We start from the raw sequence: 27,130 nt of genomic DNA, 5'->3' as shown, positions 1-27,130 counted from the left end.
GTCCACCATCTCTAAGCCAATCCACCACCTCTAAACCAATCCACCATCTCTAAACTGATCCACCATCTCTAAGCCAATCCACCACCTCTAAACCGATCCACCATCTCTAAACTGATCCACCATCTCTAAACTGGTCCACCATCTCTAAGCCAATCCACCACCTCTAAACCAATCCACCATCTCTAAACTGATCCAACATCTCTAAGCCAATCCACCACCTCTAAACCGATCCACCATCTCTAAACCGATCCACCATCTCTAAACCGATCCACCATCTCTAAACTGATCCACCATCTCTAAACTGATCCACCATCTCTAAACTGATCCACCACCTCTAAACTGATCCACCATCTCTAAACTGGTCCACCATCTCTAAACTGGTCCACCATCTCTAAGCCAATCCACCACCTCTAAACCAATCCACCATCTCTAAACTGATCCACCATCTCTAAGCCAATCCACCACCTCTAAACCGATCCACCATCTCTAAACTGATCCACCACCTCTAAACCGATCCACCATCTCTAAACTGATCCACCACCTCTAAACTGATCCACCATCTCTAAACTGGTCCACCATCTCTAAACTGGTCCACCATCTCTAAGCCAATCCACCACCTCTAAACCAATCCACCATCTCTAAACTGATCCACCATCTCTAAGCCAATCCACCACCTCTAAACCGATCCACCATCTCTAAACTGATCCACCATCTCTAAACTGGTCCACCATCTCTAAGCCAATCCACCACCTCTAAACTGATCCACCATCTCTAAACTGATCCAACATCTCTAAGCCAATCCACCACCTCTAAACCGATCCACCATCTCTAAACTGATCCACCATCTCTAAGCCAATCCACCACCTCTAAACCAATCCACCATCTCTAAACTGATCCACCATCTCTAAACCGATCCACCATCTCTAAACCGATCCACCATCTCTACGTTTTTTTAGAGGCGTTTACAAGCCTGCCGCACATGTGGAGGGGGTGCAATTAATCATATCGTCACATCTTATCCCGAAAACCCATCCGCTATACTCACGTGAATCCGCTGGCGTTGTCTTTGGGGTGACATACACCCTGATTTTCACACGGGTTGCTGGAACACGCATTCAGGGAGATCTCGCAGTTCTTGCCCTGCAGACACAACAAGAGAAGCATACGGCGCATTAGGAGGAACGTAAGCTCAGCAGACATTTCCTGTCCGGTGCACTGCAATAATATTATACACTAACAAGCCCGCTGCGTCTCGATTGGTTAACCTAAGAAGCGGCGGCGTCACCAGAGAGCGGCCTTACCGCCAGGCCATGCTCTTAGTAAGAGCTTTACAAACGGATGTTTCTTCAGAGAACAAGCGTGTCCTCATCTATTCATATCTGTACCGGGCCCCAGCTGCACACACAGATCCATTAAGACTGGTTACAAAAAAAAAATGGAAATAGAAATGCCGCCGCCGCGCACTTCATGAAAAGTGCGGCACGAGAGCGTGCCGGCTTTAAAAGCACCACTCAGGCAGCTTGTGTTAAAATAATGCGCAACGGCCGGCCGTCTTGTAATGCTTTCCTAGAGGCGGCTTCTAGGCTTCTACTTTTGTTGTAAAATAAAAATAAAATAAAAAATCAATTTTTTTCCCCGCTCAGAATGTGATCCTGAATCACCTGTCAGAACAGGAAAGAGGCTCTAAATTAACATCCGATTCAGAACATGCAAAATATTGGCAGGTTTTAATTGCGCTTTCTTTTATAGTGAAAAAAAAAAAAAGCACGCAATCAGCACCTTTTGTCAGGTAACCAATTTACATTTTCTAAGAAATACAGGAATTTCCTTACATCTAGAGAAAGTAAAAAAAAATGGTGCAGGGGGATTTTTTTTTTTTGCCAATCACTGGACACATGTAATTATTTTTTTCATTTTTTTTTTTTTTTTATGTTGCAATAAAAAAAAAAAGACAGCAAAGATCTGAAGAAAACGGGGGACTGTTATTTTGTAGCCAATTTGCATTTTCTAAGAAATACAAAAATGTCAATACATCCTATAGAAGTAAAAATGGCGTATCACTGGACACTAGTAATTTATATGTTTTTAATGTATTTATTTAATTGATGCTACAAAAAAAAAAAAAAAGACAGATACTATAAACATTTTTTTCCACCAGCAGCAAAGATCTAAAATACAGAAATTTCCAATCACTGGACACATGTAATTTATTTTTCTATTTATTTATATTATTTATTTTTTTTTGATGTTGAAAAAAAAGACAGCAAAAGATCTGAATAAAGCTGAGGACTATTATTTTGTAACCAATTTGCATTTTCGAACAAATGCAGACATTTTTCTAGAGAAAGTAAAAATGGTGTAGGGATTTTTTTTTTTTTTTGCCAATCACTGGACACGCGTCATTTATTTTTCTGTTTATTTATATTATTTTTATTTTTTTGATGTTGAAAAAAAAGACAGCAAAAGATCTGAATAAAGCTGAGGACTATTATTTTGTAGCCAATTTGCATTTTCTAAGAAATACAGGGCCAGGTCCACATACATTTAGATTGGCGCAGCGTATCAGAGATACACTGCGCCGCCGTACCTTACCTGGCGTATATTCGAATCCTCAGCGAGTTTGCGGCGCATTTGAAATTGGGCGGGTTGGGGGCGGGTTTCATTTAAATGAAGCGCGTCCCGCGCTGAATGAAATGCGCATGCGTCTAGAAATTTCCCGCTGTGCTTTGCGCGAAATGACGTCGCAACGACGTCATTTTTTGAACTTAGACGTGAGTTACGTCCATCCCTATTGACGGACGACTTACGCAAAAAAATGTTTTTTTCAAATTTTGATGCGGGAACGACGGCCATACTTAACATGGCAATTCTATCTATACGCCGCAAAATACCAGCTTTAACTATACGCCGGAAAAAGCCGACTACAGACGACGTTAGAAAATGCGACGGCCGTGCGTACGTTTGTGGATCATCGTAAATCGCTAATTTGCATACTCAAACGCCGCCCAGCGGACGCCGAAGTATTGCATCTTAGATCTGAAGGCGTACACCTGTCGGATCTAACCTAGAAGTCGTCGTATCTTTTGTTGAGGATTCAAAACAACGATACGACGCAGAAAATTTGAAAGTACGCCGGCGTATCAGTAGATACGCCGGCGTACTTCGTCTGTGGATCTGGCCCATAGAAATTTACTTGCATGTAGAGAAAGTAAAAATGGTGTAGGGATTTTTTTTTTTTTGCCAATCATTGGACATTAGTAATTTATATGTTTTTAATGTATTTTTTAATTGATGTTACAACAAAATAAAAATAAACAGATACTATTTATCTGAGAAGCAGATACTTATTTTCTATGATAGTCACCTCCATCATCTGTGAATGGGCACAATACCACATTATGGCCACTAGATGGAGCAGAGAAGCATGTACTTATTTCCTATGATACTCAGCTCCATTATCTGTGAGTGGGAACAATACAATTTGTTTGGCCACTAGATGGTGCTGAGAAGCATTTTTTTTATTTCCTATGATACTCAGCTCCATCATCTGTGAATGGGGACAATACCACATATTGGCCACTAGATAGAGCTAAGGAGCTCGTACTGATTTCCTATGACACTCAGTTCCATCATCTGTGAATGGGGACAATACCACATATTGGCCACTAGATAGAGCTAAGGAGCTTGTACTGATTTCCTATGATACTCAGCTCCATTATCTGTGAATGGGGAAAATACCACATTTGGCCACTAGATGGAGCTGAGGAGCATACACTTATTTCATATGAGACTCAGCTCCATTATCTGTGCATGGGGACAATACCACATGTTGGCCACTAGATGGCGCTGAGAAGGATATACTTATTTTTTATGATACTCGGGTTCCATCATCTGTGAATGAAAACAATACAATTTTTTTGTCCACTAGATGGCGCTAAGGAGCTTGTACTTATTTTCTAAGATATTCAGCTCCATCATCTGTGAATGGAGACAATACTACATATTGGCCACTAGATGGAGCTGAGAAGTATATATTTTTTCCCTAGGGTACTCAGTTCAATTATCTGTGAATGGGGAAAGTAACACAGTTTGGCCACTAGATGGAGCTGAGACGCATATACTTTTTTTGTAGGATACTCAGCTCCATCATCTGTGAATGGGGACAATATCACATTTTGGCCATTAGATGGCGCTGAGACGCTTGTACTTATTTCCTATGATACTCAGCTCCATCATCTGTGAATAGGGAAAATACCACATATTGGCCACTAGATGGAGCTGAGGAGCATTTTTTATGATACTCGGTTCCATCATCTGTGCATAAGGACAAAACCAATTTTTGAAGAATAACACTGGCATATATCATTAACATATATACTATATATATATATATAAGAGAGAGAGAGAGATCGAGAGAGAGAGATAGATCGAGAGAGAGAGAGAGATCGAGAGAGATCGAGAGAGAGAGAGATTGAGAGGGAGAGAGATTGAGAGAGAGAGATCGAGAGAGATCGAGAGAGAGAGAGAGAAAGATCAAGAGATCGAGATTGAGAGAGAGAGAGAGAGAGAGAGAGAGAGAGAGATTGAGAGAGATCGAGAGAGAGAGAGGGATCGAGAGGGAGAGAGATTGAGAGAGAGAGAGGGATCGAGAGGGAGAGAGAGAGAGAGAGAGAGAGAGAGATCGAGAGAGAGATAGAGAGAGAGAGAGATCGAGAGAGATCGAGAGAGAGAGAGATTGAGAGAGAGAGAGAGTTTGAGAGATCGATAGAGAGAGATCGAGAGAGAGAGAGATCTCTCTCTCTCTCTCTCTCTCTCTCTCTCTCTCTCTCTCTCTCTCTCTCTCTCGAGAGAGAGAGAGAGAGAGAGAGAGAGAGAGAGAGAGAGAGAGAGAGAGAGAGAGAGAGAGATAGAGATCGAGAGAGAGAGATCGATAGGGATCGAGAGAGAGAGAGATCGATAGAGATCGAGAGAGAGAGATCGATAGAGATCGATAGAGATCGAGAGAGAGAGATCGATAGAGATCGAGAGAGAGAGAGATCGATAGAGATCGAGAGAGAGAGATCGATAGAGAGAGAGAGAGAGATCGAGAGGGAGCGAGATTGAGAGAGAGAGAGAGATAGAGAGAGAGAGATCGAGAGAGAGAGAGAAATAGGGAGAGAGAGAGAGAGAGAGATTGAGAGAGAGAGATCGAGAGAGAGAGAGATAGAGAGGGAGAGAGATCGGGAGAGAGAGATCGAGAGAGAGAGAGAGAGAGAGAGAGAGAGAGAGAGAGATCTATATATGTATATATAGATAGATATGTATATATACACACACACCATGTATACCATTCTCAGCATATAAATAAAAAAACTAACAGTGGCCAGAGAGAGAGAGAGAGAGAGAGAGAGATCGATCAATAGAGATCGAGAGAGAGAGAGAGAGATCGATAGAGATCGAGAGAGAGAGATCGATAGAGATCGAGAGAGAGAGATCGATAGAGATCGAGAGAGAGGGTTTGAGAGAGATTGAGAGAGAGAGAGAGATCGAGATTGAGAGAGAGAGATCGAGATTGAGAGAGAGAAATAGAGAGAGATTGAGAGAGAGAGAGAGATCGATAGAGAGAGAGATCGATAGAGAGAGAGAGAGAGAGAGAGAGAGAGAGAGAGAGAGAAAGAGAGAGAGAAAGAGAGAGAGAAAGATAGAGAGAGAGAGAGAGAAAGATAGAGAGAGAGAGAGATAGATAGAGAGAGAGAGATAGAGAGAGATAGAGAGAGAGAGAGAGATCAGGAGATCGAGAGAGAGAGATCGAGAGAGAGAGAGAGATCGAGAGAGAGAGATCAAGATCTATATATGTATATATAGATAGATATATATATATATATACACACACACACCATATATACCTTTCTCAGCATATAAATAAAAAAACTAAGAGTGGCCACTAGATGGCTCTGAGGAGCATACTTATTTCCTATTATACTCAGTGCCATCTAGTGGCCATAATTTGGTGTTTTTATCATTCACACTTTTTTTTAATGAATAACATTGACATATGTGGCGGCGTATTGATAAAAAAAAAAAGGATTATTATTTTGCATAGCTGTTCGCCCATCGAAACTGCATGTAAATTTGTTCTGTGCAAATGGGGCAAAATCAGATGACTTCAGGCTACTTCTCCGTTTTTAATAATGGGCTGTTTTTATCAATGGGCTGTTTTTTTTATCAATGGACTTCCTTATTGACATGAGGCCAATCCTATTCACAAAAACCAGACAGACCCTCTTTACACACGAACGGTTCTCCGGCGTGGACCTTACCTTGTACCCGGGTGGACAGATGCATGTGTAGTACTCCACGGGGTCGTTCTGGCAGACGCCTTGGTTCCGGCACGGACTGGACAGGCAGGGGTGGCACTTGGCCTGGATACTTAGGCTTGGCGGCCCTATAAAATATTTAAAAGCAGCATAACTGATGATGTCATATGACGGTGAGCCCAGATCCTGGGAATCACTGACCTACTTTATCAAGAAAATCCTTTTCTGGAACACTAAAGAGTCTAAATACGAAAGTCTTCCTACGCAACTACGGACCATTCGTATATCAGGAAATACATACAATGCAGCACAGAAATCACTGTATTCCCACCTGCATGTTAATATTGTATATAAGTGTACCCTTGCCCATGAGAACACCCTTTTCTCTTCTGATTCTCCCCCATCCTCCCCGAACCTTTTAGCATCACTTCCTGCTTTCCTGCCTAGGCAAGAATGATGTAGGTCCCTACCACAGCTTACTGGGATGTCCACAACATATTTGCAGAGTTTTGCTAAGGAGCACAAGAAGTGCACTGAAAGAAGGCTTTTGGACACTGGATGTGACAGGTTCTCTTTACTGAGACATCAGGAGTCTGCTAGACACATGCAGAGGTATCTACAGACCCCAGAACACAGAGGCACGTAAGCACACATGGGAATCTCCCATGTGTCCCGTATGTAATCCAATTTTTTGTGTGACAGGTTCTCTTTATTGAGACATCAGGGGTATATTAGGCACATGGTGTGGGTATCCACAAGGTCCCAAAACCCAGCAGCATGTATGCACACCAGAGAATCCCCCAAAAGCCCCCCTATATGTTAGATTTTTTTTGTGACAGGTTTTCTTTACTGAGAAATCAGGGGTCTATTAGACCCCTGATGTCTCATCTGCTCTCCTTTGAAGCTAATGATCTGGGGTCTATTAGACACATGGAGCAATTATCCACAAGTTTCCAGAACCCAGTTGCCTGTATGCATGCAAGGGAATCCCCCAAAGGTCCCCTATGTGATGCAATTTTGTTGCCACAGGTTCTCTTTAATGTGACATCAGGGGTCTATTAGACACATGTAGCAAGTATCCATAAGGTCCCAGAACTCAGAGGCATGAACGCATGCAAGGGAATCCCCCAAAGGTCTCCTATGTAATACACCCGTGTAAGGGAATCCCCCAAAGGTCCCCTATGTGATGCAATTTTGTTGTGACAGGTTCTCTTTACTGAGACATCAGGGGTCTGTTAGACATATGGAGAAGTATCTACAAGGTCCCAGATACCAGAACTCAGCAGTATGTACGCACACATGGGAATCCCCCAAAGGTCCATTAGACCCCTGATGTCTCATCTGCGCTCCATCGAAGCTTAATGATCAGGGGTCTATTAGACACATGGAGCAAGTATCCACAAGGTCCTAGAACCCAGAGGCATGTACGCATGCAAGGGAATCCCCCAAAGGTCCCCTATGTAATATACCCATGTAAGGGAATCTCCCAAAGGTTTCCTATGTGATACACCCATGTAAGGGAATCCCCCAAAGGTTCCCTATGTAATACACCCATGTAAGGGAATCCCCCCAAAGGTTCCCTATGTAATACACCCATGTAAGGGAATCCCCCAAAGGTTCCCTATGTAATACACCCATGTAAGGGAATCCCCCCAAAGGTTCCCTATGTAATACACCCATGTAAGGGAATCCCCCCAAAGGTTCCCTATGTAATACACCCATGTAAGGGAATCCCCCCAAAGGTTCCCTATGTGATACACCCATGTAAGGGAATCTCCCAAAGGTCCCCTATGTGATACACCCATGTAAGGGAATCCCCCAAAGGTCCCCTATGTGATACACCCATGTAAGGGAATCTCCCAAAGGTCCCCTATGTGATACACCCATGTAAGGGAATCTCCCAAAGGTCCCCTATGTGATACACCCATGTAAGGGAATCTCCCAAAGGTCCCCTATGTAATACACCCATGTAAGGGAATCCCCCAAAGGTTCCCTATGTAATACACCCATGTAAGGGAATCCCCCAAAGGTCCCCTATGTGATACACCCATGTAAGGGAATCCCCAAAGGTTCCCTATGTCATACACCCATGTAAGGGAATCCCCCAAAGGTCCCCTATGTGATACACCCATGTAAGGGAATCCCCCAAAAGTCCCCTATGTCATACACCCATGTAAGGGAATCCCCCAAAGGTTCCCTATGTGATACACCCATGTAAGGGAATCCCCCAAAGGTCCCCTATGTGATGCAATTTTGTTGTGACAGGTTCTCTTTACTGAGACATCAGGGGTCTGTTAGACACATGGAGCAAGTATCCACAAGGTCCTAGAACCCAGAGGCCTGTACGCATGCAAGGGAATCCCCAAAAGGTTCCCTATGTAATATACCCATGTAAGGGAATCCCCCAAAGGTCCCCTATGTGGTACACCGATGTAAGGGAATCCCCCAAAGATTCCCTATGTGATACGCCCATGTAAGGGAATCTCCCAAAGGTCCCCTATGTAATATACCCATGTAAGGGAATCCCCCAAAGGTCCCCTATGTGATGCACCCATGTAAGGGAATCCCCCAAAGGTTCCCTATGTGATACACCCATGTAAGGGAATCCCCCAAAGGTTCCCTATGTGATACACCCATGTAAGGGAATCCCCCAAAGGTCCCCTATGTGATGCAATTTTGTTGTGACAGGTTCTCTTTATTGAGACATCAGGGGTCTGCTTGACACATGGAGAGGCATCTATAAGGTCCCAGATACCAGAACCCAGCAGCATGTTCCCACACATGGGAATCCCCCCAAAGGTCCCCTATGTGATACAATTTTGTTGTGACAGGTTCTCTTTACTGAGACATCAGGGGCCTATTAGACACATGGAGCAAGTATCCACAAGGTCCTAGAACCCAGAGGCCTGTACACATGCAAGGGAATCCCCCCAAAGGTCCCCTATGTGATGCAATTTTCATGTGACAGGTTCTCTTTCCTGAGACATCAGGGGTCTATTAGACATTTTTTAGACATACATTTTTTGAGATATATGTTGGAACGAAACGCGTGGCTACCTTTCCGTTCTTGCGGATAAATAATCCGGCAAACGCGGCTTACAGGAATCTATTTTAAACAAGAGAGACGAGTTAAGCGGCAGATTTTTTTTTTTTATAGCTGCAGAGCGAACCGCGATTTCTGCTCCAGTGAACGTCGGTGACAAATATTCAGAGGAAGCAATTTCCATAATGCACTGCTGACCAAAAAAAAAAAGAAAGTTTCACGCGGCGGCGGCGGCGGAGGCGCAGGTAGTAAATCAGGATTCTGTCTCTTGAACCCGCAGGAGAGTCATAAATAGAGCGACCCTAAAACAATGGCAGAAGGTCGCTAAGCCGGTGTGTGTGGGGTGGCTGGAGAGGGACAGATGGAAGAGAATTCCACATTAAAGATCGGCAGTGAAGGTCCTTCCAATCAGCGGAAAGCTCCCACAATCCCGTCTTTTTCGGAGCTGCAAGGTTTTCTGTAGGCGGCCATGATGACCAGGGCTTTTTTTTTTCAGGGGGAACGCGGGGGGACGCAGTTTCGGCACCTCCAGAACGGAATGTATGGAATGGTGAAGGGGTGCTGTGGTGTGTTTGAGGGTCTATTGATGCTGGCTGCTGGGAAATCTATTGTTGCTGGAGGGGGATCTATTTTTTTGGCCAAGGAAGGGAGTCTATTGTTGCTAGGGAGTTCTTTATTTGTGAGGGGGTCTGTTGTTGCTGGGGCGGGTCTTATGTTGCTGGGAGGTCGGTCGTTGCTGGGAGGGTTGTACTGTTGAGGGAGGGGTCTATTGATGCTGGCTACTGAGGAATCGATTGTTGCTGGGGAGTAGTGTTGCTCATGAATATTCGTATTGCGAATATTCGGCTCGAATATGGCATATTCGAGTATTCGCGAATATCTCAGTCAATATTCGCTATTCCGAATATTCGGATTTTTTCAATTTTATTTTTAGAACAGATCACATCCTAGAGATCTCCATCGACGTCTAAAAGCATTGCTGGTATGATTAGAGACCCTGGGCCGAGTAGCTGAAGCGATCATTTTATCTTGCCGAATATTCGCAATGCGAATATTCGGCAATAGGAATATTGCGCGATTATTTTCTCCGCCCTTCTTTTGCATCAGAGCCAATCAGAGGGCTCCTACCGCAGTTGTCGAAATTCCGCAATAAATATCGCATTCGCATTTTGCGAAATTTCGATAAAATATCACGAATATTCTGAGCCAATCAGAGGGCTCCTACTGCAGTTGTCGAAATTCCGCAATAAATATCGCATTCGCATTTTGCGAAATTTCGATAAAATATCACGAATATTCTGAGCCAATCAGAGGGCTCCTACCGCAGTTGTCGAAATTCCGCAATAAATATCGCATTCGCATTTTGCGAAATTTCGATAAAATATCACAAATATTCTGAGCCAATCAGAGTGCTCCTACCGCAGTTGTCGAAATTTCGCAATTATTTTCGCATTCGCAATAGCGAAATTTCAATAAAATATCACGAATATTCTGAGCCAATCAGAGTGCTCCTACCGCAGTTGTCGAAATTCCGCAATAAATATCGCATTCGCATTTTGTGAAATTTCGATAAAATATCACGAATATTCTGAGCCAATCAGAGCGCTCCTACCGCAGTTGTCGAAATTTCGCAATTATTTTCGCATTCGCAATAGCGAAATTTCGCAAACATTTCATTTCGATAAAATATTACGAATATTCGAATTTAGCGAATATTTCTCGAATATTCGGCTATATATTCGTGATATATCGCGAAATCGAATATGGCGTATTCTGCTCAACACTACTGGGGAGGATCTATTGTTGCAGTTGGGGGGGTCTATTGTTCTTGGGGGTGGATCTTTTGCTGCAGGGGGTCAATCGTTTGCTGGGATGGATCTACTGTTGAGGGAGGGGTCTATTGCTGGCTACTGGGGAGACTATTGTTGCTGGGGAGGATCTATTGTTGTGGGTGGGGGGGATATTTTTCCGGGGGGTGGGTCTTTTGCTGCAGGGGGTCAATCGTTGCTGGGATTGATCTACTGTTGAGGGAGGGGTCTAATGTTGCTGGCTGCTAAAGGTCTATTGATGCTGGCTGTTGGTAGTCCATTTTTGCTGGTGTGGACCGTGGATCTATTGTTGCTGGGGTGTCTAATGTTGCTTGCTGCTGAAGGGTCTATTGATGCTGGCTTGTTGGTAGTCCATTTTTGCTGGGGTGGACCGTGGATCTATTGTTGCTGGGGTGTCCATCGTTGCTGGGTCTATTTTACTGCCTTTCTTGTTATCATTAACGAAATCCCTACAAAATACTTAGCGCCACAAAAAGATACTTGGCTCGATTTTCTCTAAAGGGGGTGGTGCCGGGAGGTGGGTAAGTGGTGGAACCTAGGAACGGTGCTCAGAGGTGGGTAGGGGGTGGAACCAAGGAACGGTGCTCGGAGGTGGGTAGGGGCTGGAACCAAGGAATGGTGCTCGGAGGTGGGTAGGGAGTGGAATCAAGGAACGGTGCTCGGAGGTGGGTAGGGGGTGGAACCAAGGAACAGTGCTCGGAGGTGGGTAGGGGGTGGAACCAAGAAACGGTGCTCAGAGGTGGGTAGGGCGTGGAACCAAGGAATGGTGCTCGGAGGTGGGTGGAACCAAGGAACGGTGCTCGGAGGTGCAGGTAGGGGGTGGAACAAAGTAACGATGCTCAGAGGTGGGTAGGGAGTGTAACCAAGCAACGGTGTTCGGAGGTGGGTAGGGAGTGGAACCAAGGAATGGTGCTCGGAGGTGGGTAGGGAGTGGAACCAAGCAACCGTGTTCGGAGGTGGGTAGGGAGTGGAACCAAAGAACGGTGCTCGGAGGTGGGTAGGGAGTGGAACCAAGGAACGGTGTTTGGAGGTGGGTAGGGAGTGGAACCAAGGAACGGTGCTCGGAGGTGGGTAGGAAGTGGAACCAAGCAACGGTGTTCGGAGGTGGGTAGGGAGTGGAACCAAGGAACGTGCTCGGAGGTGGGTAGGGAGTGGAACCAAGCAACGGTGTTCGGAGGTGGGTAGGGAGTGGAACCAAGGAACGGTGCTCGGAGGTGGGTAGGGGGTGGAACCAAGGAACGGTGCTCGGAGGTGGGTAGGAAGCGGAACCAAGGAACAGTGTTCGGAGGTGGGTAGGGAGTGGAACCAAGGAACGTGCTCGGAGGTGGGTAGGGAGTGGAACCAAGCAACGGTGTTCGGAGGTGCGTAGGGAGTGGAACCAAGGAACGGTGCTCGGAGGTGGGTAGGGGGTGGAACCAAGGAACGGTGCTCGGAGGTGGGTAGGAAGCGGAACCAAGGAACAGTGTTCGGAGGTGGGTAGGGAGTGGAACCAAGCAACGGTGCTCGGAGGTAGTTAGGGGTGGAACCAAGGAACAGTGCTCAGAGGTGGGTAGGGGGTGGAACCAAGGAGCGGTGCTCGGAGGTGGGTAGGGGGTGGAACCAAGCAATGGTGTTCGGAGGTGGGTAGGGGGTGGAACCAAGCAATGGTGTTCGGAGGTGGGTAGGGGATGTTACCAAGGAATAGTGCTCGGAGGTGGGTAGGGGATGTTACCAAGAAATAGTGCTCGGAGGTGGGTAGGGGGTGGAACCAAGGAATGGTGCTCGGAGGTGGGTAGGGGGTGGAGTTCCTGCACCTATTCTTTGGGGGAAAAAATCCCTGGCCATGACTATCCTATTGTGTAATGCCCACGAAAGACGTGTGAATACGGGTTCAAATTTGACTTCCTAGCTATAGATAAAACCAAAAAGATGGTGGTGGGGGGGACTGCTCGCAGGCAGCGCTGCTCCAGGTCCTTGTAAAACGCGTTTTTCTTTTCCTTTCCAAGGTTCGAGTTTCCTTTTTTTTAGGTTAATTTCGCCCGGCTATAAATCAATAGTTGTTATTGTACAGTAAAACATGTGCGGGGTATAGGAATGGGAAGCTATATATACTAAGAGTGTCTCAAGAGGGTTTCATGGTGTGTCTCCATGGAGACGTGACCGGACCAGAGGAAAAAAAAAAAAAGCATCATGGCGGCAAAGCCCATTAAGAGGCAGCGCAAAGTTCCCGGAATGCTATCTATGCTACATGATGGTCCTGCACAGTAATGGCGGCCATTAAGAAACAAAACCTGAAGGAGCTTCAGGAGATATCTAAGGAGCTTTTAGGAGCCCCTTCAGACTTTGTTTTTAGAGACGTACAATCACCGGACAAAGTGCATGTAGTGGTTTGTCCCATGTTGTTGCTAGGTGCTTCCTCTGGCTATGAGGTCCAACTTGACACCCCCACCCCCCCAGCCAACCTGACAACAGCTAGGAAGCTGGAGAGTGTCTCAAGAGGAACTGAGATATTGCCACAGACAATCTGGCACTAAAAAAACTAACACAAGAGGGCGCCTCCATCTAGGTGTAGCGATTTATTATTAAAAAATAAAAGTATAAAAGATTGAATGAAATCGCGGCGCCCTCTTGTGTTTGTTTTTTATATGTACATGTAGGATCTCAAGACTTAAAGCGGAACTTCAGTCGTTTTTTCATCTTTCTATCTATTAAATCTTCTCCCCTTGTAGTTGTTGTTGTTTTAACTTTGGATAGTAAAACATTTTTTCTGCCAGTAAATCCCTTATATAGCCCACTTCCTGTTTGCTAATACAGCCCACTTCCTGTTTACTTATACAGCCCTCTTCCTGTTTGCTTATACAGCCCACTTCCTGTTTACTTATACAGCCCACTTCCTGTTTCCTTATACAGCCCACTTCCTGTTTGCTTATACAGCCCACTTCCTGTTTGCTTATACAGCCCACTTCCTGTTTCCTTATACAGCCCACTTCCTGTTTCCTGTCTGGCCATTAGCCTAGGCTTATGATATTATGCACAGCTCTCTCTCTCCTGAGAGTTTGCCAGGAAGGGAAGGGGGAGGAGTCATAAGAGGGCCAATGAGAGTTGCAGAGCTAGAGGCGTGCCTCTGTGTAAATCCAGGAAGTGAACAGGGAGCAGCTTCAGCTGCCCACAGTTAAAATGGCTGCAGCCAAACTCAGTGGAGGGAGATTTCTGCAGAATATTTGGCAAGTACAGAATCACAGTATATATAAAATATGAAAAGTGGTTGTCTCACTCTCCTGAGAGTTTGCCAGGAAGGGAGGGGGGGGGGAGTCATAAGAGGGTCAATGAGAGCTGCAGAGCTGGAGGTGTGGCTCTGTCTGTCTGTGTAAATCAAGGAAGTGAACAGGCAGCAGCTTCAGTATTTCAGAGGCCCCCCACCTCTGGCCACATGCGGTATTGCATGCCATAGAAGTCAATGCGGAACGAATTATCTTAGTTTCCATTGACTTCTATGGGGAAACTCGCTTTGATATGCAAGTGCTTTGGATTACGAGCATTCTCCTGGAACGGATTATACTCGTAATCCCAGGTTGCACTGTATATAAGTGATTCTGCACAGAGCCGCCGCCCTGTAGCAGTAAAGCTACAATAGGGCGGTCATTAACTGGTTTTAATGTGGCGCGTGGAACTCCACCACTTCCTGCGCCATTATAACCACTTGCCCACCAGGTAAATTCTGGCACTTCTCTCCTTCATGTGAAAATCACAATTTTTTTGCTAGAAAATTAATCAGAACCCCCAAACATTATATATATTTTTTTAGCAGACATCCTAGGGAATAAAATGGCAGTCATTGCAATACTTTTTGTCACACCGTATTTGCGCAGCGGTCTTACAAGCGCACTTTTTTTGGATAAAAATCACTTTTTTGAATTAAAAAATAAGACAACAATACATTTTGCCCAATTTTTTTATATATTGTGAAAGATAATGTTACGCCGAGTAAAATGATACCCAACATGTCACGCTTAAAAATTGCGCCCGCTTGTGGCATGGCGTCAAACTTTTACCCTTAAAAATCTCGATAGGCGACGTTTAAAAAATTCTACAGGTTGCATTTTTTGAGTTGCAGAGGAGGTCTAGGGCTAGAATTATTGCTCTCACTCTAACGATCGCGGCGATACCTCACTTGTGTGGTTTGAATACCGTTTTCATATGCGGGCGCTACTCGCGTATGCGTTTGCTTCTGCGCGCGAGCTCGTCGGGACGGGGCGCTTTAAAAAATTTTTTTTTGGTTTTCTTATTTATTTTTATTTAGTTTTATCATTTTTTACACTGAAAAAAAAAAAAAAAAAATTGATCACTTTTATTCCTATTACAAGGAATGTAAACATCCCTTGTAATAGAAAAAAGCATGACAGGTCCTCTTACATATGAGATCTGGGGTCAAAAAGACCTCAGATCTCATAATTAGACTTAAATGCAAAAAAAAAAAAAAAAAAAAAAAAAAATGTCATTTTTTCAAATGACAAAAAAAAAAATGTTTCTTTAAGAGGCTGGGCGGGACTGACGTTTTGACGTCACTTCCGCCCAGCAGAGCTATGAGGACGGGTGAAGGAGATTTCTCCTTCAGTCTCGTCCCCGCTCAGCTGCCGGACACATCCGATCCCCTCCGCCGCTACCGACGGCTCCGGTAAGCGGCGGAGGGCGCGGGAGAGCGGCGGGAGGGCCCCTCTCCCGCCACCGATAACGGCGATCTCGCGGCGAATCCGCCGCGGAGACCGCCGTTATCGTGTACACCACCGCCCCCTGAAAAGATGAATATCTCGGTTGTGGCAGCAGCTGCTGCCGTTATCGAGATATTCAACTTTAAAAAGAGGACGTCTTTTTGACATGGGGCGGTGGTCAAGAGGATAATTATGAAGGAAGCTTTGGTAATATTGATAATTCCCCTCAATGAGTGTGAAGGAGCCTCGGCGATAACTGCTACATTTTGATACATTTTCATGCACAAATCAGCACATTCATCTAGTTCATGTATGCGCACCCCCAAGCAAAATTCATCGGCAAGCGCCAACAGATGGGAACAGATGGGAAGGTCACTACCTGTGCATTCAAACTTCTTGGCCGGTGTGGTGAGAAGCAGCTTTCCGTCCATCTCTGGGGGCCCCGTACAGCGGGCGATGCCGGGCTCCTTGTAACCGGTCTTCACCCAGTTTGACAGCCAGCGCAGGTTGCAGTCGCAGTACAGAGGGTTGGCTCCGATCGCTCTAGAAAAACAAAAAATAAATCCCCCCCAAACAATACTGGTTAGAGCGAGTCGTTTAATGTGTTACAAGATCTGTCAATGAAGAAGGATCGCCGCTCTAAGCCCCAGTCCTCTAAAGCACGCGCCCTTTTAGGTACCATATTTATTGGGGTATAGCGCACTCCCGCGTATAGAGCGCACCCCTAAAGTTGGCCAGAAATTCCTGTGGAAAAAAGGATTTTTACTTACAGTTTTGGTGTCTTGCGCGGCGTCCATCGGCGGCCTCATCGGGTCCGGCGTCCGTCTGCGGCTTCGGGTGTCCTCTTCGTCGGGTCCGGCGTCCTTCTGCGGCGTCCTCCTCGCTCGTTTCCCGCGCCGAGTTTGAATACTGCACCGGCATATACCGAGCGCAGTACACTCGGGCAGGCACGGCTACTGTTGCGCTCACGTCCTGTACGTCCAGGACGTGAGCGCGGGACTGCCCGACTATACGCGAGTGTACTGCGCTCGGTATATGCCGGCACAGTATTCAAACTCGGCGTGGGAAAGCGGGTATCGGCGTATATCGCGCACCCACAATTTTGCCCTGATTTTCAGGGCAAAAAAGTGCGCGGTATACGCCGAAAAATACGGTAGTTACAGATGAAACAGAAAACAGGAAAAGCTGCTGACGCGTTTTTACACCGTATGAAGGTGCTTAATCATGATTAAGCACCTTCATACGGCATGAAATGCGTCAAGGGCTTTTCTTGTTTTTTTTGTAACATGAAGTGACTATATTGGATTTCAAATGCTATACAAGATATCAATAAAGATGCCTTTGACGGTGTGCGGCCGTCCAGGATTTTTTCTTCCTTCCTAGATCTGTCAAAGTCTCACAGGCTTTATAATGATCCGCCAAATCAAGGCCATTACATTGAGTATTGACTCCGGGGGGCGCCATACAAATGCCCCTCCCCCCACACTTTTCACGTATTTATTTGTATCATTTTCCTTCCACTTCACAATTATGTGACACTTTGTGTCTATCACATAAAATCCCAATAAAATACATTTACGTTTTTGGGTGTAACATGAGAAGATGTGGGGGAATTCCAAGGGGTATGAATACTTTTTCAAAGCACTGTATATAGAGGGGTATGAATATTTTTCAAGGCCTGATAGTAAAAAAAAATAATATAAGATACATGGTAAGGAGAAAGACACTTTGGGGAGAAAAGAAGAAGTACCGTATTTATCGGCGTATACCGCGCACTATTTTGCCCTGAAAATCAGGGCAAAATCGTGGGTGCGCGATATACCCCGATACCCGCTTTCCCGCCACGAGTTTGAATACTGCGCCCGCATATAGCGAGCGCAGTACACTCGTGAATCTTCGGGCAGTCTTGGCGCCTCTCGTACTGACGTCCTGACGTCCTGAGCGTACAGGACGTCAGTGCGAGAGGCGCCCGAGCCTGCCCGAAGATTCACGAGTGTACTGCGCTCGCTATATGCGGGCGCAGTATTCAAAGTCGTGGCGGGAAACGAGCGGGAGGACGCCGCAGAAGGACGCCGGACCCGCCGAAGATGGACACGGGACCCGCCGAAGATGGACACCGGACCCGCCGAAGATGGACACCCGACCCGCCGAAGACGGACACCGGACCCGCCGAAGAGGACTCCCGAAGCCGCAGAAGGACGCCGGACCCGACACCCGAAGCCGCAGATGGACGCCGCGCAAGACACCAAAACTGTAAGTACAAAAAAACAAAAAATCTTTTTTTCCCAGAGGATTGGGGGCCACTTTGGGGGTGCGCGGTATACGCCAGAGCGTGTTATACCGCGATAAATACGGTAATATCTTTTATTAGATACATAGGGCCAGATTCACGCAGCTCAGCGGATCTATAGATCCGCTCGTTCTACGTGAATTAAGATCCGCTCCCGCAAGTTTAGGAGGCAAGTGGCTAATTCACAAACAACTTACCTCCAAACTTGCGACGGCGGATCCTAAATCCCCCCAGCGGAATTCAAATTCCGCGGCTAGGGGAGTGTACTATTTAAATCAGGCGCGTTCCCGCGCCGATTTAAATGCGCATGCGCCGTCCGGGGAATTTCCCGGCGTGCATTGCTCCCACTGACGTCACTAGGACGTCAGTGGTTGCGCCGTGAGCGGGACTTGCGACGCGCGTGTTCGTGAATCGGCGTACGCAAACGACGTAGGAAAATTCAAATTCGACGCGGGAACGCCGGCTATACTTAACATTGGCTGCGCCTGATAAAAGAAGGGGTAAGTATACGACGGGAAAGCCGCTACGGAAACAACGTAAGAACACTGCGACGGGTCCGCGTACGTTCGTGAATTTGCGTATCTCGCTGATTTACATATTATTTATCGTAAATCAGCGGGAACGCCCCCGGCGCCATTTTTAAATGGAAAAAAAGATCCGACAGTGTAACACAGTGTAACACTGTCGGATCTTAGCCCTATCTATGCGTATCTGATTCTATGAACCAGGCGCATAGATAGGACCAGGGTAAGTCAGAGATACGATGGTGTATCTGTAGATATCTGTAGATACACCATCGTATCTCTTTGTGAATCCAGCCCATAAACTCGTTTCTGAACTTGTATCGATCTGTGAGACTGTTGCATTGTTGTGACAAGAAATTCTCCACTAGGCGGCGCTCCGGAGCAGCCAAGCGGAAAGGAAATGAACAGCTCAGGGCCGTGTTTAACATTCGCAAAAAAACTAAAAAGCTTCCTCGCTGCTATTTTTTTTCCCCCTTTTTTTGTTTGGCACAGTATGCTCAGCCGTCATAAATCACGCTGGAAAGAAAAGAATTCCTGGAGATACTCCGCGGCGGCGGCGGCGTTGGATGAATTGTCTTTGTTAAGCATGAAAAGCGGCCACTTTCGTGCGCCAAATTAAACAAAGATTGAGTAAAAAAGACAGAAGCGGTTTGGCTTCGCTCCCTTGAGCCAAAGCACAAAAACATGAATACAAAAAAAAAATAATACAAAGGCAAAGAGAAAAAAAAGAAAGGCGAAAAACAGAACAGGTGGGGGTGAAAGGGCGCCGCTCACTTCACGACGGTCTCTACAAATCAATAACAGAGACAAAAACGGATCCTTAATCCCATGTGATGCTGAATCAGCCGTGTGAAGCGACTTTAAACGCTCTCTGATATCATCTGTTTAAGGGGCTGAAAACCAATGAAAAGTTCTTAAAACGACAGAAAGGCTCCTCCCCCTCGGCGAAATCTCCCGGTGGTGTCTGCAGATAACTTTATCAATCCTCCAATTATTTTCTGTACTAGCCCCGCCGCGGCCGCCTTCCTGTCACCCCCCAATCCCTTCTTCTTTGTCTCTCCTCCTTACCCCCATGCCCTCTCCAGTGGCGGTGCGTCCATAGTGGGCGCAGGAGCGCTGCCCCCTCTCTCCTGTACCCGTCACTCAACAATAGATAGATTCATGCATTTGAGGGGGAAACTGGTTGCATTTGAGGGGGGGAACTGGCTGCATTTGATGGGGGGGGACTGGTTGCATTTTGTGGGGAAACTGGCTGCATTTGAGGGGAAACTGGCTGCACTTGAGGAGGAAACTGGCTGCATTTGAGGAGGAAACTGGCTGCATTTGAGGGGGAAACTGGCTGCATTTGAGGGGGAAACTGGCTGTATTTGATGGGGAAACTGGCTGCATTTGAGGAGGAAACTGGCTGCATTTGAGGGGGAAACTGGCTGCATTTGAGGGGGGACTGACTGCATTTGAGGAGGAAACTGGCTGCATTTGAGGGGGAAACTGGCTGCATTTGAGGGGGGACTGACTGCATTTGAGGAGGAAACTGGCTGCATTTGAGGAGGAAACTGGTTGCATTTGAGGGGGGACTGACTGCATTTGAGGAGGAAACTGGCTGCATTTGAGGGGGGACTGACTGCATTTGAGGAGGAAACTGGCTGCATTTGAGGAGGAAACTGGCTGCATTTGATGGGGAAACTGGCTGCATTTGATGGGGAAACTGGCTGCATTTGATGGGGAAACTGGCTGCATTTGATGGGGGAAACTGGCTGCATTTGAGGGGGAAACTGGCTGCATTTGAGGAGGAAACTGGCTGCATTTGAGGAGGAAACTGGCTGCATTTGAGGGGGAAACTGGCTGTATTTGATGGGGAAACTGGCTGCATTTGAGGGGGAAACTGGCTGCATTTGAGGGGGGACTGACTGCATTTGAGGAGGAAACTGGCTGCATTTGAGGGGGAAACTGGCTGCATTTGAGGAGGAAACTGGTTGCATTTGAGGGGGGACTGACTGCATTTGAGGAGGAAACTGGCTGCATTTGAGGGGGGACTGACTGCATTTGAGGAGGAAACTGGCTGCATTTGAGGAGGAAACTGGCTGCATTTGATGGGGAAACTGGCTGCATTTGATGGGGAAACTGGCTGCATTTGATGGGGATACAAAGGCCCAGATTCTCAGAAAAATGCCTATCTTTAGGCTGGCGTAGCGAATCTCAGATACACTACGCCGCCGTAACTTAGAGCGGCAGGTCCCGTATTCAGAAACATCTTCCGCTCTAAGTTTCGGCGGCGTAGTGTATCTGACGCAAACTAGGCTGGTAGGGGGCGTGTTGTATGTAAATGTTATGTGACCCGACGTAAATTACGCTTTTATCGAACGGCGCATGCGCGCGCATGCTCAGTATCACGTCGAATTTTCAAATCAAATTGCGCCCGCTCAATGCCTAGTCGACGTGAACTTAACTTACGTCCAGCCCCATTCACGGACGACTTACGCAAACGACGTAAAACTTGAAAAATTCGACGCTGTTCCGACGTCCATACCTAACATTGGTACGCCTCATAGAGCAGGGGTAACTTTACGCCCAAAAAAGCCTTACGGAAACTACGTAAAAAAAAATGTGCCGGGCGCACGTACGTTTGAGAATCGGCGTAACTAGCTCATTACCATATTCGACGCGTAAATCGACGGAAGCGCCACCTAACGGCCAGCGTAAATATGCAACTTGGATAAGACGGCGTAAGAGACTTACGCCGGTCGGATCTAAGAGAAATCTATGCGTAACTGATTCTAAGAATCAGGCGCATAGATTAGACGCCGCACACTCAGAGTTACGGCGGCGTATCTGGAGATACGCCGGCGTAACTCCTACGAGAATCTGGACCAAAGTGCCATTTCTTCAGTGTTGTCACATGAAAAGAGTTACACAAATGTGAGGGGTGTACTTACTTTTGTCAGATACTGTATATCTAAAGTAAACGTGACTAAATTAGAACCGCTAACGGCAACCTTCTTCCCCCATCGGTAGAGCCCCTCCCCCCCATGGTTCTTGTTATAGAAAATATCCGACATTGAAGATAATAAGACGTTCCTGGCAGGTGATAATAAACTCACAGGTGGGAGAGGGAGGTGACATCAGAGAAGATTCCTTCCGGCAGGCTGGAGATGTCGTTCCCGTGGACGGACCTGAAGCAGAGAATCAGTATTAGAAAATTTCATTACGAGACGAGAGCGCCCCCCCCCCCCCGACGCGGACTCAGGAGGGGACGCCCCAACACAACACAACAACGTGGTACTTACAGGAGCCGCAGGGATCGCAGTCCCTCGAAGGCCAGAGGAGGAATGCAGCGCAGAGAATTGTAACTCAGGATCCTGGAGGGATAAGAGGAAGAAGATAATGACTTTCCGAAGCCCAGGGACCTCCCCCGCGGAGCTCAACCAGACAACGGATTCCGATTTACAAATCTACAAGCAAAACTCATTGATGTGGCGGGACTTTCGATGCGTTTGTAATAATGAGAGCGGTGACCCTGCATGCGCGTTCATCCCTTACAGAAGAGGGGAGCAGAAATAAGGAGATTATTTTCAATCCAGTCGAATGTTTTATTTCATTAATTAAATATAGAAAACTGAAATACGGCCACTAGTTGGAGCCGGAGAGCATACCAGATACATATATATATTTCCTGGGATCATCGGCGCCATCTGTTGGCCGTATTGCAGTTAACCACTTAAGCCCCGGACCAATATGCAGCCTAAAGACCCAAGGTGTTTTTACAGTTCGGGACTGCGTCGCTTTAACAGACAATTGCGCGGTCGTGCGACGTGGCTCCCAAACAAAATTGGCGTCCTTTTTTCCCCACAAATAGAGCTTTCTTTTGGTGGTATTTGATCACCTCTGCGGTTTTTAGTTTTTGCACTATAAACAAAAATAGAGCGACAATTTTGAAAAAAATGCAATATTTTTTACTTTTTGCTGTAATAAATATCCCCCAAACACATATATAAAAACATTTTTTTTCCTCAGTTTAGGCCGATACGTATTCTTCTACCTATTTTTAGTAAAAAAAATCGCAATAAGCGTTTATCGATTGGTTTGCGCAAAATTTATAGCGTTTACAAAATAGGGGATAGTTTTATTGCATTTTTATGAATTTTTTTTTTTTACTACTAATGGCGGCGATCAGCAATTTTTTTCGTGACTGCGACATTATGGCGGACACTTCGGACAATTTTGACACATTTTTGGGACCATTGTCATTTTCACAGCAAAAAATGCATTAAAATTGCACTGATTACTGTGAAAATGACAGTTGCAGTTTGGGAGTTAACCACAGGGGGCGCTGTAGGAGTTAGGGTTCACCTAGTGTGTGTTTACAACTGTAGGGGGGTGTGGCTGTAGGACTGACGTCATCGATCGTGTCTTCCCTATAAAGGGAATGACGCGATCGATGCGCCACCATAGTGAAGCACGGGGAAGCCGTGTTTACATACGGCTCTCCCCGTTCTTCAGCTCCGGGGAGCGATCGCGACGGAGCGGCTATAAACAAATAGCCGCGCCGTGGTCCCGGATCGCTCCCCGAGCGGACCCGACCTCCGCATGTAGCGGGGGGGTTTCGATCGGACCCCCCACCCGCTAATAGGCAAGGACGTACATGTACGCCCATGTGCCTGTACGTGCCATATTGTGGACGTATATGTACATGCGGGGGTCGGGAAGTGGTTAAAATGGGAGATCCACGCGCCGGCCACTTTAATGGCTCGGTAACACAAATTGCAAAATCAGCCAATTACACGGCAGCAACTCAACGCATTTCGGCATCTAGACGTGGTGAGGGGGGCGACTTGCTGAAGTACAAACCGAGCATTAGAATGGGGGGAAGAAAGGGGGATTTCGGTTGACTTTGAACGTGGCATGGTGGTTGTTGGTGGCAGACGGGCCGGTCTGAGTATTTCTGGAATTTTCACACCCAATCATCTCTCAGGATTACAGAGAATGGAAAAAGAGAAAATATCCCCCACACCATAACACCCCCACCACCAGCCTGAACCAGTGATACCCCACCCCCCCCACCATTACACTCCCACCACCAGCCTGAACCAGTGATACCCCACCCCCCACACCATTACACCCCCACCACCAGCCTGAACCGGTGATACCCCACCCCCCACACCATTACACCCCCACCACCAGCCTGAACCAGTGATACCCCATCCCCCACACCATTACACCCCCACCACCACCAGCCTGAACCAGTGATACCCCACCCCCCCCACCATTACACTCCCACCACCAGCCTGAACCAGTGATACCCCAACCCCCCCACCATTACACCCCCACCACCAGCCTGAACCGGTGATACCCCACCCCCCACACCATTACACCCCCACCACCAGCCTGAACCAGTGATACCCCATCCCCCACACCATTACACCCCCACCACCACCAGCCTGAACCAGTGATACCCCACCCCCCCCACCATTACACTCCCACCACCAGCCTGAACCAGTGATACCCCAACCCCCCCACCATTACACCCCCACCACCAGCCTGAACCGGTGATACCCCACCCCCCACACCATTACACCCCCACCACCAGCCTGAACCAGTGATACCCCATCCCCCACACCATTACACCCCCACCACCACCAGCCTGAACCAGTGATACCCCACCCCCCCACCATTACACTCCCACCACCAGCCTGAACCAGTGATACCCCACCCCCCCACCATTACACCGCCACCACCAGCCTGAACCAGTGATATCCCACCCCCCCACCATTACACCGCCACCACCAGCCTGAACCAGTGATACCCCATCCCCCCACACCATAACACCCCCACCACCAGCCTGAACCAGTGATACCCCACCCCCCCACCATTACACCCCCACCACCAGCCTGAACCAGTGATACCCCCACACCATTACACCCCCACCACCAGCCTGAACCAGTGATACCCCATCCCCCACACCATTACACCCCCACCACCAGCCTGAACCAGTGATACCCCATTCCCCCCACCATTATACCCCCACCACCACCAGCCTGAACCAGTGATACCCCATCCCCCACACCATTACACCCCCACCACCAGCCTGAACCAGTGATACCCCATCCCCCACACCATTACACCACCACCACCAGCCTGAACCAGTGATACCCCATCCCCACCACCAGCCTGAACCGGTGATACCCCATCCCCCACACCATTACACCCCCACCACCACCAGCCTGAACTGGTGATACCCCATCCCCCACACCATTACACCCCCACCACCAGCCTGAACCAGTGATACCCCATCCCCCACACCATTACACCCCCACCACCACCAGCCTGAACCGGTGATACCCCATCCCCCACACCATTACACCCCCCACCCAAGGTTTTACTGTATATATATATATATATATATATATATATCTGGTCTGATATACTGTATATATACAGTATGTCCTGACCAGGGCCATCTTAACAGCATCATGGGCCCCTGGGCAAAGTAATGTTCTGGGGCCCCTACAATGATGACAGTGCAGGTAAACGGACATCAAGTAGGTAGGAGGCAGACTGCCTCCCCTGTGTATCTATCACTCTCAGTGCCATCATGGGGGCCCCTAATTTTGGGGCAGTGTGGGCTCAAGGACCAGCTGCTTTGGGGAAAGTGCAGGGGGGCCCCCCATGCAGCTAGGGCCCCTGGGCAGTGCCCAGGTGTGCCCTCTCATTAAGACAGCCCTGGTCCTGACTGCTTCTCCTTCCTACATATATAATGTTTGCTTAGGCTGCAGGTAAGAGCGAATGGACACAAGTATTGATCTGTATCCCTGGACGTGAACTTACAATGTGGTGAGTTGACTCATGTTGGTGAAGGAGGAATTGCAGAGGGAGCTGATCTTGTTGTTGCTCAGGTCTCTGTAAAAAGAGATCAGCACAATCAGTAACATGTAACATTATTATTATTATTATTATAACATGTAACATTATTATTATTATTATTATTATTATTATTATAACTTGTAACATTCTCCTTCCTCCCCTGATTCCATGAGATACAATGTTACAGAATATCAGTGTGAGAGTAACGAGATCCGGAGGTTCCAACCCTCCAGGCTCATCTGAGGATCGCCGTCCTCCATCAGCCGCCATTCACACCTGACTGATCACTCAAGATGAAGAATCCCAAATATTCCCAAGGGGCCCCATTCACACCGGAGCGTTGGATGGCCTGTCAGATGTCATGTGAAGCTCAAAGAAATCCTTGAGCTTCTTTTTATGGGCAGAACTGCGTGTTTTTTCGGCCCCAGGGAGGACCTGAAAAATGCGTATATCTACCCTGTGATGGCAATAGGCAGTGACTGGTTCTCTTTATGTAGAGATCGGGGGTCTGGTACCTTTAGAGCCCTTTCAGACTGAAGCACTTAAAAAATGCCTTAGCGCTTTTACCGAATCCGCCGCAGAGACCACTTTCATCTGAAAGCGGACCGCCCACTGTTTAAAACAATACCAGGGTTACGGCAACTATCTACTGCCATAACAACAGTATTCCACATTAAACAGCCGCCGTATAATGACGGTGGCGGTCCGCAAGTGATTAAAAATGGCGCTGTTTACATCCGGGGTAAAGCGGGAAGTGGTGCATGCTCATCACTTCTGGTTTCCTATATCATAGAGGTGATCAGAGCCATTGTGGTCTCTGTTTGTCTCTATGATCAGCTACCGAAAGCGATGGCTGGTCGTTTGGGTCCCCAGGTGGGCCAAAGAAAGCCACGGAAGGTGCCAGGCGATCCTAGGGTCACAGACGCCTGGGTGCAGAAATATTTCTGGCTCCCCCGCATGGTCAGAGACTGCAGACATAGTACAGGAGATGGTCAGAGACTGCAGACATAGTACAGGAGATGCTCAGAGACGGCAGATATAATACAAGAGATGGTTAGAGACTGCAGATATAATACAGGAGATGGTCAGAGACTGCAGATATAGTACAGGAGATGGTCAGAGACTGCAGATATAGTACAAGAGATGGTCAGAGACTGCAGATATGATACAAGAGATGGTTAGAGACTGCAGACATAGTACAGGAGATGCTCAGAGACTGCAGATATGATACAGGAGATGGTTAGAGACTTCAGACATAGTACAGGAGATGCTCAGAGACTGCAGACATAGTACAGGAGATGGTCAGAGACTGCAGACATAGTACAGGAGATGGTCAGAGACGGCAGACATAGTACAGGAGATGGTCAGAGACGGCAGACATAGTACAGTAGATGGTCAGAGACTGCAGACATAGTACAGGAGATGGTCAGAGACGGCAGACATAGTACAGGAGATGGTCAGAGACGGCAGACATAGTACAGTAGATGGTCAGAGACTGCAGACATAGTACAGGAGATTGTCAGAGACTGCAGACATAGTACAGGAGATGGTCAGAGACTGCAGATATAATACATGAGATGGTCAGAGACAGCAGACATAGTA

The 27,130-nt window shown here is 47.1% G+C and overlaps 1 protein-coding gene across 1 annotated transcript in view; it reads right to left on the bottom strand.

Annotated features, from left to right (window-relative positions):
• SLIT1 (slit guidance ligand 1) overlaps window positions 1-27,130 on the bottom strand; it is a 354,779-nt gene that overhangs the window by 50,300 nt on the left and 277,349 nt on the right. The window contains exons 23-28 of the mRNA XM_040321566.1: window positions 25,493-25,564; window positions 21,955-22,026; window positions 21,769-21,840; window positions 16,236-16,399; window positions 6,300-6,424; window positions 1,046-1,140 (exon numbers count right to left, since the gene is read on the bottom strand). Coding sequence (XP_040177500.1) covers window positions 1,046-1,140; window positions 6,300-6,424; window positions 16,236-16,399; window positions 21,769-21,840; window positions 21,955-22,026; window positions 25,493-25,564 — 600 coding nt within the window. The remainder of the gene's footprint in view (window positions 1-1,045; window positions 1,141-6,299; window positions 6,425-16,235; window positions 16,400-21,768; window positions 21,841-21,954; window positions 22,027-25,492; window positions 25,565-27,130) is intronic.

Source organism: Rana temporaria, chromosome 8 (genome assembly GCF_905171775.1).
Source record: "Rana temporaria chromosome 8, aRanTem1.1, whole genome shotgun sequence".
Lineage (NCBI taxonomy): Eukaryota > Metazoa > Chordata > Amphibia > Anura > Ranidae > Rana > Rana temporaria.
This window is presented reverse-complemented; position numbering and strand designations above follow the sequence as displayed.